Source organism: Hyperolius riggenbachi, chromosome 7 (assembly GCF_040937935.1).
Source record: "Hyperolius riggenbachi isolate aHypRig1 chromosome 7, aHypRig1.pri, whole genome shotgun sequence".
In the NCBI taxonomy this organism is placed as follows: domain Eukaryota; kingdom Metazoa; phylum Chordata; class Amphibia; order Anura; family Hyperoliidae; genus Hyperolius; species Hyperolius riggenbachi.
Window position 1 is genome coordinate 254,344,127 of NC_090652.1, and position 15,156 is coordinate 254,359,282.

General features: G+C 44.2%; 1 protein-coding gene across 5 annotated transcripts in view; it reads left to right on the top strand.

The window, feature by feature from the left end:
* The window catches only part of TLK1 (tousled like kinase 1), a 525,870-nt gene that overhangs the window by 251,456 nt on the left and 259,258 nt on the right, over window positions 1-15,156 (top strand). For all 5 annotated transcript variants that reach the window (XM_068245535.1, XM_068245537.1, XM_068245536.1 and 2 more), the window contains one exon: window positions 1,156-1,231. In XM_068245535.1, the coding sequence (XP_068101636.1) occupies window positions 1,174-1,231 (58 nt within the window). In that variant the 5' untranslated portion in view covers window positions 1,156-1,173. The remainder of the gene's footprint in view (window positions 1-1,155; window positions 1,232-15,156) is intronic.

Genomic DNA, 15,156 nt, shown 5'->3' on the forward strand with positions numbered 1-15,156 from the left:
TCAATTTAAAATTGATCTAAATGCATTATTGGATCATTAGATTCAATGCAATAATATGGGCCATTGATCTGCTGCCAGGAGCAGATCAACCTAGATTTTCCATCCTGTCAGATAGATCAAATCGATCGAAATCGTCCGCAAATCGATTGATTGGCTGATTTCATAGAATCGATTTGCGATCGATCGATGGCTGAAATCAACTAGTGTATGGGCCCCTTAAATGTAATCTGACAGTGCAGGAGGGAGGATGAGTAGCACCCTGTGTCAAGCCTCTCCTCCTTGGCCTATAATGATAAGGAGAATGATTGGCCAGGTTAATCACAAACCATCTGAGCAAGTAACTGGTCACTTTGATGCACCAACAGAAGAGGATTGCACTGCAAGTCACATGACTTTGAGAAAACCTGGCAAAATAAAGGTATCTACACATTTTTAAATGAATATAACTAATGTTTTCATAGTATATGGGGGGGGGGGTAAAAAAAAATCTGAAAATGGTCTTTAAATTCATCTTGAAACCATTAACTGTACCAAGGTTCAGAGTTTGAACTCCTCTTTCCTAGTTGACAGTACTCTTTGAGATCACCGTTTCTAGATGGCAAGTAAACTTTGTCCATGTCTTATTATCAGTGATGAGCAAAAAAAGGCAGATATATTATTTTCGCATTAATTTTCACAAAAATAATGTAGAATTCAACCGTCAAAAATAATTTTTTAGGATAGTTATGATTTTTTACGCTTTTAGCGGTTGTTCACTTTAAAAGGTGTGATTTTTTCACTTTTTTTGTTGTTTTCTTTAGCTTTAGAAAGTAATTTGCTCTTAACTAATGAATGACAATTTAGATGAAAATTCTGACAATTTTGGTGACATTTTTAGGCAATTTTTTTTGCGAAAATTCAAATTGGGAAAAAATTATGAATTTTTCGCTAATATATTTTCGAAGTCGACAATAGCATTTTTGATACAAAAATTTGCAAGCAGCCCTGCTTATTATCACAAAAGCTACATTTTAGGGTCTAGGAAGCCGTGAAATATCCCGGTGTTTCTGGTAGTGTTGGTTATTCTTGTTGCATATGCCTTCTTGAGACTGTTCTATTTTTGTTGCTTTTACACACACAAATATATACATATATAAATATCTCTTGTGTTTCCAGGATCAACAAGTGCTATTCATGGCTGTCACATTTCCCTTCTACTCTGACTCTGCCCCTACAGTGCGGCACATACAAGGTAAGCCAACATCCCATTTTCTTATTTAACATGTACCCGCGGCGACATGTGACATGATGAGATAAACATGTGTATGTACAGTGCACAACGTATTAATAACCAGGCTGTTTTACTTTGGTGCCCGTAAAAGTTAATGATTAGGCATGGAAGTGACAGCTTCTGTCTTGTCTGTACCTTGTTGGGAATATAGTAAACATCATTGATAAGCAGATTGCAGCCATAAATGTTTTCCTGTCAGAATACAACTTCTAAAAGCAGAGGGAGAAAAAATACATGAACTAATGACCTTTTTGACACTTATAAGGCTGCTACTGAGCAGAGGAAACAAAACATTCAATATACTTTGTAAAAAAAATAAACCCATGGGATATCTAAAAAAGTAATTTTTGGGTGGAGGAGGATAAATACAATAGTTTATCTCATCAGTTTATTTTCACCTCGGGTTCTTTGGATTGTATTCCCAATTTCTCTATCAGTAAATGAAAAGGTTCTGTTGTGTGGATCACAATAGTGCATTGTGAAATGTACCTAAACAATTGAGTAGATAATTGGAAGATTGGGTATAGGTATTACAATCTTCCAAACATTTGCCGAAAAATCCCTCAGTACTGCACCAGAGAGTACTTAACCACGGCATATTAGTTAATTTGGTCAGTGGTAGTTGGGCACCTGGCTGACTACAGCATGCGTAGATCCCAAGGTGCCGGAATCATGGAATGCCCGGTCAGCAAGTAATCAGGCTTGGTAGTTGGGCACCTGGCTGACTACAGCATGAGTAGATCCCAAGGATGCAGGAATCATGGAATGCCCGGTCAGCAAGTAATCAGGCCTGGTGGTTGCTGGGTGCAACTGTTGATTTTTAGCCAAAACAAATTTCAAGTTAAGTTCAGAAGCAAACTCTAAAAACAATTTAGCGGTCTAGGCAGGTGACGGACAAGGATAGTCGGTTTCTAGGCAGACGATGCGGCAAAGTAGGAGGCAAACAAAGTCTGAGAGAAGGCCAAGGTCAAAACAGATAAACAGGTTGCTCAGGTTCAAGAACAGGATACCAAGTTTAAGTCGGAACAGGTTTGCAGGGTGAGCCAGGTTCATGACAAGGCAGGATTGTAGGATGACCAGTGACGGGTTTCTGGGAAGGCCACAGAGGCACAGGCCCTGGGCAGCTGGATAATGAAGAGGGGTTGCTGCATATGGAGGAGGAGGAGGCTGCAAATTGAAATGAGAGGTTGTAAATGGGGAACAACACATATAAGAGGGAAGCTGCTGCACAAGGAGCTGTACATGAAACGGAAGGGCTGCTGTGCATGGATATTTCATATGGATGAGAGGGCTGCACATGGAATGGGAGGACACTGCTGCACATGGAAGGGTGGCAATAAGAAAGTTGGCCTGGGGGCACTAAAAGTATAAATCGGGTCTTGGAGATGACTTGGGATAGAACTACAGGACCACTGGATAACTGAGGTACTGAACCACTTAAAGGGATACTGTAGGGGGGTCGGGGGGAAATAAGCTGAACTTACCCGGGGCTTCTAATGGTCCCCCGCAGACATCCTGTGTTGGCGCAGCCACTCACCGATGCTCCGGCCCCGCCTCCAGTTCACTTCTGGAATTTCTGACTTTAAAGTCAGAAAACCACTGCGCCTGCACGCCCGTGTCCCCGCTCCCGCTGATGTCACCAGGAGTGTACTGCGCAGACACAGACCATACTGGGCCTGCGCTGTGTGCTCTTGATGACATCAGCGGGATCGAGGACACGGCAACGCAGGCACAGTGGATTTCAGACTTTAAAGTCTGAAATTCCAGAAGTGAACTGGAGGCGGGGCCGGAGCATCGGTGAGTGGCTGCGCCAACACAGGATGTCTGCGGAGGACCGTTAGAAGCCCCGGGTAAGTTCAACTCATTTTCCCCTGACCCCCCTACAGTATCCCTTTAACATTAAAGCTGGCAAGAGAACTGAGCTTATAAACCAGGAGTGCATTATAGGAAGCCAGGAACCTATAGGCTACTGAGCACCTTCGGGACAAAATATATAAAACAAACCTCTCCCAAGGGTGGTTCATGAATAGAATAAGCTGTGTAGGGGGATGGCAGGTATTTCTTACCTTCGACAGGCTGCTGTCTAACAGCCACCTAGTCTTCATGTGCTCCACCATCTTCTCCAGGGAGGCCAGCAGGTGCTCACGACTGTGTAGCTTGCTCCCGGCCAATGCATTGCAGCGGCCAAGGAGCATGTGTCCCAGCTGCAGGCGTTTCAAACTGTTGCAGCTGAGGATCTCCATGGAGAAGATAGAGGCCAGGATAAAGACAGAGGGCTACAGAGCAGCATGCTGCACCCCCTCCCCCTTCCCTGACTCATTTTATTTACAAACCTCTCTTAGAGGGAGATTTCGGTTGATGCTTTGTCCCAAAGGTGCTCAGGTCCTTTTACAGCTTTTTCTGATTAGTTACTGATCCACAGTGACATAACAGGCAGACACGAGAGAGAACCAAGAGGAGTTACATGGAAGGCACATGGCACTAGATTGAGTCCAGGCACTGGCTCAAGTCTGGTAATCCTACTGTAAATTGAGTCCAGTGACCGTAAAAAGTGTGTGCTGCTTCAAGGTAGACTTTATTTAATCGGTCTACTGGTTGTGCTGGTTCAAGTTCATCAGGGTTATTATTACTATTATAATTACTGATTTATAGAGCAGTAAAATATTCCATGACAATGTATAAATAAATATACTGAAAGCAAGCTACATAAACAAACAAGGGGAATACAGATAAAGCAAAGTTGTCTAATACTCTGTGTACAAAGTACATATAGAAGCCACAGTCAGCAGATAAAGCAATACAATGATACAATAAGAGCAATAGTGAGACTTGCCCATATGACCTTACAGTCAAAGGGAGTAAGAAGGACACACGAGATAAGAGAAGTTGGTAAGATATATATCCCAAAAAATACTGATAAGTAGATCAGTTCCTACAAGAATTACGTCTTGTACACACACTGGATGGTTCTAGCTTGAGGCAGCCGGTTTGGGCCTCTTCTTCCTAGAATATAGTGCTTGAACAGCTACCCCCAATTTCACTCATGACACGGCCAGCAATAAGCCTAACAGATCACTTTGACCAAGCACTTGACAGGAACATTGTTCTTCTACCCCCCCCCCCCCCAACTTACTCTATGCTGCTCTGTATCACCCCCTTCCCATAACAACAGCACACTATGCTAGCTTGTAGGCTATTGGCGCGGGTATACAGTTTCAGTCCTGCACTGTCACCCAAGGAATTGGGTTCTGTTCCCTGCAAGATAATAGTCCTCCAGCATCTGTACGAGGCTTTAACAGGTTAGGATATAACTAGCCACACATTCCTAAAGTTCTGATTGATCCATAGAACAATCCATTTTTTTCATCCAAATTATTGTTCTAATATTTGTTTCAATCACTCAAAGTTGTAGTGAGATCAGTGTCAAAGCATATGTTCAGTAACATTTAATTGATCTTCAGTTGATCAAAAGTAGCTAAAATGACAGCCAATTCATGTGCAATCGACTAAAATTTTCCATGCTGGTTGATCAACAGAATTTTGACTTTCAGCCTTACTTTTAAGAATCAAATATAAAAGTAAATTGAACATGAAAATTGATAAGTGAATGTCTAGCTTTAGACTATGGCAGGGATTAGATATTGAGTTCCTCATGACTTTGACATGACTTTGTACTCTGTTTAGTGCTGCAGAAGGTGTCAACACTATATGAATTCATGAGGATACTATAGGATGGAATTTTGTGTCATTCCTCATAGCTTGGAGGAAACAATGATGGACCTGTAACTGGATAAAATCAGATTATATGATGCCTGAAGAGGGAAAGGGAGACTTTAAGTGGTATCTGAAAACGTCAACGTTTGGCGAGTGTGATAGATTTAGGGATGGAGTTCCAAAAGGAGGGAGGAGACTTATCTGTTGCAGAGTAGGAACGAGATTCTCCAGCACTTGAGGCAGAGATGCCAAACTGCACCCCCCCCCCCCCGAACTGTGCCCGGCCCAGTATAGGTGGCAAACATGCCCCCAATATTACCTCCCTCCTTAGTGCTCCCCCCTCCCACCTCAGTATGGTAGCTCTCCTCGCCCCCCCCCCCCCAGTATGGTACCCATATGTGCTCCCCCCTTCCTTCCATCCCCTGTTTAGTATCCAGATGTGCCCCTAACAACCCTCCTGCCCTCCCAATTATGAATAACCAGATGTGCCCTTTAGCGCCCCCCCCCCCCCCCCCCCGGAGAGAGAGGTAGGATAGATGTCAGTCTCCTCCCTGCACCCTTACAGCCGTGTGCCCAGAGGCAGAAGACTATCCAGCCTCTGCCTCAGCCTGGCTCTGATCTGTTGTAATGCAAAGTTGACACCACAACGTATCTGTAAATAAAGGGGAGTTAGGTTCAGAAAATGTCAGAAAAAAGGCATGAAATAAATACTGGGAGCATGAATAAATTGATGAAAAAAGCAAGTTATCCACAGGTGTAAAGGCAGGTGGAGAGTTTGTCTCATCTCCCTTTCGATAGTCCTTGTTAGGGATCCTTGCGGGTTGCTCTTTGGAGAAGATTATATAGACAGTGGCTACTGTAAACAGGCTGGTTTAATATTCAGAAAATGGAGATAGCCTAAATGATTTTATATTATTTATATATGACAAAATGGAAAATGACAGAATAGTGACAAAAACAGTAAGAAATAAACAGTATAGCCCAAAGTAAAATCAAATAAATGCATGAAAGACAGAATAACATATATCACTGGGGATTGGCAGACACCCACATTTTTAGTGTAAAGTGGGGAGTCGGCCTATTTACAGGTGATATACCATATGTGATGTTTGTGGGGGCCAGTGGGTAATGTGTGTTGGAGAATGCTGCAGAAGGTATAGTTACCAGTCCTTGCTCTGGCTTGCATCCTCTAGCGTCCCGTGCTGCTTCTGAACTCTCCCCCAGGGCTCTAGCGGCCAGTTCAGAAGCTGCACCGGACACTAGAGGAGATTCCATTGACTCTGCAGTGGGATGAGTAGCATGAGCAACACTGTAAGTATGAAAGGGACCTAAACGTAAATCTCCATTATTGATAGATCAGATACGAGCCCAGGCGTCCTCAGTGGGATATTGTGACACCTCAGCTGCGTATAGAATCAGAATCAGAATAGTTTTATTTCGCCAAGCATGACTGGGTCGTGCCCGGAACTGGGTTTGGCACAATACATAGCTCTGAGAGGTACATAGGCAGAGAAGAGCATCACAAATACAGTGCAATACAATAAGGACAAACAGTAAAAACATCGTACTCAGGAACATATTGCACTAAGGAAAGAGGAAGTGTATGTACACAAATATACATTCAGCGGACGTATGCATTTATTCCAGGACGCTGCTGGAGTCTAACCAGGGTGCAGGGACAAAGTCCAATCAGTTAGGAGTGATGGCAGGTTGCTTTGAAAAGCGTATTTATTACAGACCGCTACTGTGCAGGTGGTAAGGCACAGATAGAGGGTGGGAGAATGTTACAGGAGTTCAGGAGGCTGACGGCTGCAGGAAAGAAGGAGTTCTTGTGTCTGGTGGTCTTAGTGGGGATGGCCCGAAGTCTCCTGCCCAATGGTAGTGGGGAGAAGAACCCGTGGCCTGGGTGCGAGGGGTCACTTGTAGAGATGAGCGTAATGACCTAATTACGATTTTGCGAAATTTCGCGTAATTAGTGTAATTACGATTATGGCCGTAAGTACATAATCGTAATGAAGAAGGATTTCGCGAAATTTCGCGTAATTTTCGCATTACAGTCGTATCATGCCGTAATTTCGCATTAAACGCTATCGTAATTTCGCGTTAAACCGTAACGCTCCGTATAATATAAAAAAGCCGCCGACTTTAAGGGTTAATAGCAAAGCCCCCTTAAATGCTAAGAGCCTCAAATTTGGAGAATATATTAAGGAGATCAGGAGGAATAAGAGGGAAATTTGTTTTTTCAAAAAGACCTTATAGTTTTTGAGAAAATCGATGTTAAAGTTTCAAAGGAAAAATGTAAACATTTAAAAACCCGCCGACTTTAACGGTTAATAGCAAAGCCTGCTTAAAGTTTAGGAACACCAAATTCCCAGGGTATATTAAGGGGATCAGTGGGAATAAGAGGGAAATTTTTTTTTTCAAAAAGACCTTATAGTTTTTGAGAAAATCGATTTTTAAGTTTCAAGGGCGAAAATGTCTTTTAAATGCGGAAAATGTCAGGTTTTTTTGCACAGGTCTCAATAAATTTCTTCGCGCTCGCACACTGAATACAACTGTTTCCCACAACTTGCAAAGTGCTGGAATTGCATGCACGGCTCTGCTCCTGGTTTTTGGGGGTGTGTAGCAATCTAAGTGGAAAAGGAGCGCTCCATAGTGCATTACTGTATAAAAGTTTTTATTCGCAAAAACAAGTTCTACTTACAAGATAGAAGAAATAATGCGCATTTCAGCGGGGAGAACCCCGCTCTAACTCCCCTTGGCGATCTGTCCTTCCGCTTCTGTGGCCAGCAGTGCGTACTCCGTTGAACTGATGCTCGTCTCGCTAGAGGGTGGGCGGGGTCAGGTTTCTGGCGTGCCTACAGCGTCATTACGCGTTTCGGCGCTCTGCGCCCCCAGATGCACATTAAGCGTGCATAATAAATTTATCTGCATGAATTTTAAGATGTGCGCTAAGCGTACATAGTAGAATCCTCTGTATGCAGCCGCCGCCGTTACCAAGGCGATGGCTGTGGATACATAGGGCGTGCCAATGCCTCCAGCGTCATCTGACGAAGGCGCAGAGCGCCGAAACGCGTAATGACGCTGTAGGCACGCCAGAAACCTGACCCCGCCCACCCTCTAGCGAGACGAGCATCAGTTCAACGGAGTACGCACTGCTGGCCACAGAAGCGGAAGGACAGATCGCCAAGGGGAGTTAGAGCGGGGTTCTGCCCGCTGAAATGCGCATTATTTCTTCTATCTTGTAAGTAGAACTTTTTTTTGCACAGGTAACAATAGTGTATTATTTTCATAGATTCCCCCAAGTGGGAAGAGTTTTACTTACTTCGTTCTGAGTGTGGGAAATATAAAAAAAAAACGACGTGGGGTCCCCCCTCCCAGACCTCTTTAACCCCTTGTCCCCCATGCAGGCTGGGATAGCCAGAATGCGGAGCACCGGCCGCGTGGGGCTCCGCACCCTGACTATACCAGCCCGCATGGTCCATGGATTGGGGGGTCTCGGAAGGGGAGGGGCAGCCAAGCTTTCCCCTCCCCCTCCGAGCCCTTGTCCAATCCAAGGACAAGGGGCTCTTCTCCACCTCCGATGGGCGGTGGAGGTGGAGGCCGCGATTTCCTGGGGGGGAGGTTCATGGTGGAATCTGGGAGTCCCCTTTAAAAAGGGGTCCCCCAGATGCCCACCCCCCCTCCCAGGAGAAATGAGTATAGAGGTACTTGTACCCCATACCCATTTCCTTTAAGAGTTAAAGTAAATAAACACACAGACACTTAGAAAAAGTATTTTAATTGAACAAAAAACATAACCACGAAAAAAGTCCTTTAATATTCTTAATTAACCATTAATACTTACCTGTCCCTTTAAATAAATGATCCCTCGCAATATCCTCGGAAATGTTCTATCAGTTACAATGTAACAAAGTTATTACAATGTAACAACTTTGTTACATTGTAACTACGCCGCACCCGACGCCACTCGCCGCTCAGCCGCCGCATACGCGTCCGTGCAGGACGCTAAGTCCCCGCAGCTCCCGCTGTCCACCCCGCCCACATCTGTCACCCACATGTCACCCACATGTGGGTGACATGTGGGTGACATGTGGGAGAGGCGGGGAGGGCAGCGGAGCCGGCGGGGACTTAGCGTCCTGCACGGACCCGACAGAGCTCTGAGCTATATAGCTCAGAGCTCTGAGAAGCATCTTTGTATTTGGGCTCCAAGGAGCCCCATTGGTCCTTAGCAGACCAATGGGGTTCCTTCAAATCAGAAGGAACCCCATTGGTCTGCTAAGGACCAATGGGGCTCCTTGGAGCCCAAATACAAAGATGCTTTCGAGAGCTCTGAGCTATAGCTCAGAGCTCTGTCGGGTCCTGCAGCGCAGACGCGGCGGCGGCGGCGGCGGTGAGTGACGTCGGGTGCGGCGTAGTTACAATGTAACAAAGTTGTTATATTGTAATAACTTTGTTACATTGTAACTGATAGAACATTTCCGAGGATATTGCGTGGGATCATTTATTTAAAGGGACAGGTAAGTATTAATGGTTAATTAAGAATATTAAAGGACTTTTTTCGTGGTTATGTTTTTTGTTCAATTAAAATACTTTTTCTATGTGTTTGTGTGTTTATTTACTTTTAACTCTTAAAGGAAATGGGTAAGGGGTACTACAAGTACCTCTATACTCATTTCTCCTGGGAGGGGGGTGGGCATCTGGGGGACCCCTTTTTAAAGGGGACTCCCAGATTCCACCATGAACCCCCCACCCAGGAAATCGCGGCCTCCACCTCCACCGCCCATCGGAGGTGGAGAAGAGCCCCTTGTCCTTGGATTGGACAAGGGCTCGGAGGGGGAGGGGAAAGCTTGGCTGCCCCTCCCCTTCCGAGACCCCCCAATCCATGGACCATGCGGGCTGGTATAGTCAGGGTGCGGAGCCCCACGCGGCCGGTGCTCCGCATTCTGGCTATCCCAGCCTGCATGGGGGACAAGGGGTTAAAGAGGTCTGGGAGGGGGGACCCCACGTCGTTTTTTTTTTATATTTCCCACACTCAGAACGAAGTAAGTAAAACTCTTCCCACTTGGGGGAATCTATGAAAATAATACACTATTGTTACCTGTGCAAAAAAAACTGACATTTTCCGCATTTAAAAGACATTTTTGCCCTTGAAACTTAAAAATCGATTTTCTCAAAAACTATAAGGTGTTTTTGAAAAAACATTTTTTCCTCTTATTCCCACTGATCCCCTTAATATACCCTAGGAATTTGGTGTTCCTAAACTTTAAGCAGGCTTTGCTATTAACCGTTAAAGTCGGCGGGTTTTTAAATGTATACATTTTTACTTTGAAACTTTAACATCGATTTTCTCAAAAACTATAAGGTCTTTTTGAAAAAAAAATTTTTCCTCTTATTCCTCCTGATCTCCTTAATATATTCTCCAAATTTGAGGCTCTTAGCATTTAAGGGGGCTTTGCTATTAACCCTTAAAGTCGGCGGCTTTTTTATATTATACGGAGCGTTACGGTTTAACGCGAAATTACGGTAGCGTTTAATGCGAAATTACGGCATGAACGAAACGCGAAATTTCGCGTTGAAAATTACGCTTACGGTATTTTCAATTACGATTTTAATGGCAATTTCGCTACGCTAATTTCGCATCGTAATCGCAAATTTCGCATGCGTAATTATAGTAATGCGAAATTACGAAAATTTCAGCTCAACTCTAGTCACTTGCGATCTTCAGCGCCCTGGCACCCAGTCTTGTGTTATACAGGAGATCAAGTGGAGGCAGAGGTCTCCCAATGATCCTCTCCGCCGACTTGATGATCCTCTGTAGTTTGTGTCTGTCACTGGCAGTGGCTCCCGCATACCAGACCAAGATGGAGGAGCAGAGGATCGATTCGATGGTGGCGGAATAGAAGCATGTTAGAATCTCCTGCGCCATGCCGAACTTCCGCAGTTGGCGGAGGAAGAACAGCCTCTGCTGGGCCTTCCGCTGGGTTGCCGTAATGTTGGCCTTCCAACTGAGATCTCTGGAGATGGTGGTGCCCAGAAGGCGAGCACAGGGCACTCTGGCCACCTCGGCACCGTCGATGTAGATGGGAGGTGGAGTGGGAGCGGATTTCCTAAAGTCAATTATTAGCTCGACAGTTTTGGCTGTGTTGAGCACCAGACTGTTCTCTATGCACCAGTGGCATATTCACTCCACCTGCTGCTCATACTCCTGGATATTGTCTTTGGTGACGAGACCAACAATGGTAGTGTCGTCAGCAAATTTTATGACTTTGACAGAATCCGCTGTGGATCTACAGTTGTTTGTGTAGAGGCAGAACAGCAGTGGGGACAGGACGCAGCCCTGGGGTGCCCCTGTGTTGGTTGTCATTTCTCTGGAGTAGATGTCCCCCAGTCTGACAACTTGGGATCTCTTAGTAAGAAAATCTGTGATCCATAAGCGTAGGGTGGAGTGGACCCCAAGTGTGGCCAGGACATTCTGAAGGATGTGTGGGCATATGGTGTTAAAAGCCGAGCTGAAGTCTAGTAGCAGTACTCTGGCATACGCATCTGGTCTGTCGAGGTGGTTAAGGATGTATTCCAGGCAGATGTTTAAGGCGTCATCAGTGGACCTATTTGCCCTGTAGGCAAACTGGAGAGGGTCCAGAAGGGGCAGGGTGGATAGCTTGAGGATGGATAAGACCACTCTCTCTAGTGACTTCATGATGACAGACGTCAGGGCCACAGGCCTGAAGTTGTTGAGGTCCGAGATGCTTTGTTTCTTTGGCACGGGTACGATGGTGGACCTCTTGTAGCACGCAGGGACTCTGCCCTCTGTCAGTGACTTACTGAAGATTGCGGAAAGGATGGGAGCAAGTTGCCACGAACAGGTCTTGAGGCAGGCTAGAGACACACCGTCGGGGCCCGAGGCTTTCCTGGCCTTTAGCTTGGACAGGAGGCGCCGGACATCAGCCTCGCCCACCTCCAGAGGGAGTGGGTCTTCGCTACTTGTGTCACTATTCGCGTGGACTGGGGGGAGGGTAGGAGATGTTGGGTGTCCCCCGGGCTCAGCCTTTCTCTAGAATCTGCTTAGTTCTTCAGCTAACTCAGAGCTGGGTGAAGCGTGTTGCGGTGGGGGCTTGTAGTTGGTGGCGGCCTTGAGCCCTTGCCACACAGCTCGTGAGTCGTTCGAGCGCAGGTTCTGCTTCAACTTTTCAGCGAACTCCTTTTTTACGGCTCTCAGCTCTCGTTTCAGAGTGTTCCTTGCCTTCCTGAAGTTCTCCTGGTTGCCATCCTTGTGTGCCGCCTCCTTGCGTTTGCGCAATAGCCGTAGCTTGTTGGAGAACCACGGTTTGTTGTTTGGGTAGACCTTGAAGGATTTGGTTGGGACGCAGGAGGCCTCACAGAAGCTGATATATGAGGTGACGTTATCCGCCCACTCGTCTAGGTCAGGGGCTGCCAGGGATTCCCAGTATAGACAGACACTGTTCCAATTAGAGTCTTTTTGAATATCAACAATAATAATTGAATGCGCTGATGTCTCTCCCAAATATATGTGATCCTCGTACTGAGCCTGGGGTCCCCTTTCCGTCTCTCGTATAGATGCAATTCCAATTTACATGTACATGTATGGAAGGATAAAACAAAGAGAAGGGGACTCTCTTAAGCCCCATACGGACGCTCAACAGCGGTCGTTTATGCAGCACAATTATCAAACAACTTTTGTTGTAAAACAAGTTGAACAACCCCAAAAAAGTTGCTTGCTATTGTTTAACAACTGATAAGACTTATAAGACGTCAATCGAACAGTTGGATTGATGTCTTATCAGTCTTATCAGTTGTGTCAACAATAACAAGCAACTTTTTTTTTGGTTGTTCAACTTGTTTCAGAACAAAATTGTGCTGCATAAAAGAAAGCTGTTGAGCGTGTGTATGGGGGTTTAGTAGTAGGATCAGTGCAAGTAGGTTGTTGTAAAAATCTAAAAACAATGCTGGGCATCTGTAACTCACAGATTTCCTAACTGAGATTGTGATGTGATAGTGTCCAAATTTGCTACTAATCACTGGATTCATCCAGGTTTGGGAAATGAGCAATAGATTACTCCTGCAGTAAGATGGGGAAAGTTTTCGGGCAGTCTGTACTCCATAGTGTACTGGTAAGGCTGATGTAGGGTTTAACCTGGGTTCAAATAATGGCACAAGCCAGTATGTAAAACAGTTTGGGCAAGACTCCCCTAATGATCCTGGTTGCCCGTGGAGCCGTAAGTGGCTGCAGCTCTGGCGCTTTGAGTCCGCCAGCAGAAAAGAGCAATATCTGTCTTGTCATAGTACAAATTCAGGGCTTGGAATGTGAAAGGACTGTTTAGTTTTAAAGCGGTATAAAACCCTGACATAATATTCAATAAAAACATGTTTGACGACTTTTTATATGCCATACAGTTATCATATTTGCTTTTGTGCATAGGTATTATTATTCATTAGAAATTACAAGTTTCCAAAGTACACTTTTTTGCTCTGGGAGCTGACTTTGCATTTTCTTCATAACTGTTTTTTTTTTCATCTTGAAATATAAGCAGAAATGCTTTCTGACTGTCTGTCTGTCTGTGTTCAGGAGAGTCTGCAGTGTCAGAGAAGTGTTTGTGTACATTCCACACGTGATACAATTAAACACAAGATAACATTATCTCTAGTAGGGATGCATCCAGCTTTCCTGGGATTGAGCTTTCTGTCCTGTGTTTAACCCTTTGAATGCTGTTCTAGTGGGGGAAAAAATGCTGGTATAATATGCTGTAAATAATGTTTTAGAGCAAAGAAGAATTGCTGGGTTTCATTCCGCTTTACGAACATTAGATAACTAAATTCTTATAGTACAGGAATATTCCAGGAGTTGAAAGTTGAATTTGCTTGTAAGTTGAGTCCTGTGTTACACATACTGAAATGTGGATAACATTATTTACTTTCCGGCAACTATGGATTGGAACATATAGCATAAACTATGTTTTTTGGTTGTGTTCAGTGTGCTTTTAAATGGCTCTAAACTATTTACTGTAAATCAGTTTACACAATACAATACTGCACTATATAACAACTAAGATAAAAACAAAAACAATACTATATATTTTGTATATTGAGACAACTTTGCATGCATGAAAGATTGTAACTAGAGTTGTTTGTAAGTAGGGGACTGTATATATACTGTATATATTTACTTTTAAGATCTGCCTTCGTGAGACCAGCATAAAGACAGCCAGACAGGTTCCGTGCTCTGCAGGTTTTCTGAAATGTATGTATTTCTTTAGAAATGCTTGTTGTTTATGCATAGTTGCGCAGTTTGTACTATTTATGAGGTGTATAATTAGGCACATTGCTCGTTTATAGTACAGTATTGAAGATGTTTTAGAAATGTACCACAAGACGTGAGGAGAAGTTGTGTTTTCCACACTCAGTGAAGCATCAGTGCGCTACTGTCCAAAATACCAGGTAATGATGACTCAGACATCGTGCTTTCTTACCCCACTCCTGAAATGCCAGAGATATCAACATCTCATCACGGCCATTTTGTGAACATCCTGCCCTTCTTTCCATCTTACGTTTCCTACAAGGGAAATGTTTTATTGTCTCTTGATGCTCAGTCGCTGCCTGGATTCATTATTTACCTCAGACACTTCAGCATAGGCCGTGTACTCTTCTGCTTTCTCAGTACAGTGAGAAGAGAGACGTGAAAGGGATTTTTCAGTCACTTATCATAGTTATAATGTCGTGTGCTAAATCTATGCAGATGATCCCAGGCAGGAGAGATTACCAGTCCTTTGTATTGCCTGAAACCTTCCAGATGGAACTTTACTGTATGTTTTACAGCAGATGGTGTAAAATAAGGCAGCTGAGAAAGAACTGCTAAGGACAAAACTATAATCTTTTTTTTTTCAATGGATACATGGGGAAGAAATCAAAGATAGATTTTTTTTTTCCATAAAACAGACAAAGATACAGGTGTGTATCCTGGAAGCTGAGTAATGAACAGTGGCAGGCACAGCTATTGTTTGAAGACGCCAGGATGAACAACCTCATAAGTGCTTGAAGAGACCTTGATACACTGTGCATTGTAGATAATGTAAAGGTGGCCACACCATACAATTTTTTTTAAATATCTATTCAATTTAAGAATTGCAATCAATTTTTCTGACTGATTGTAACAT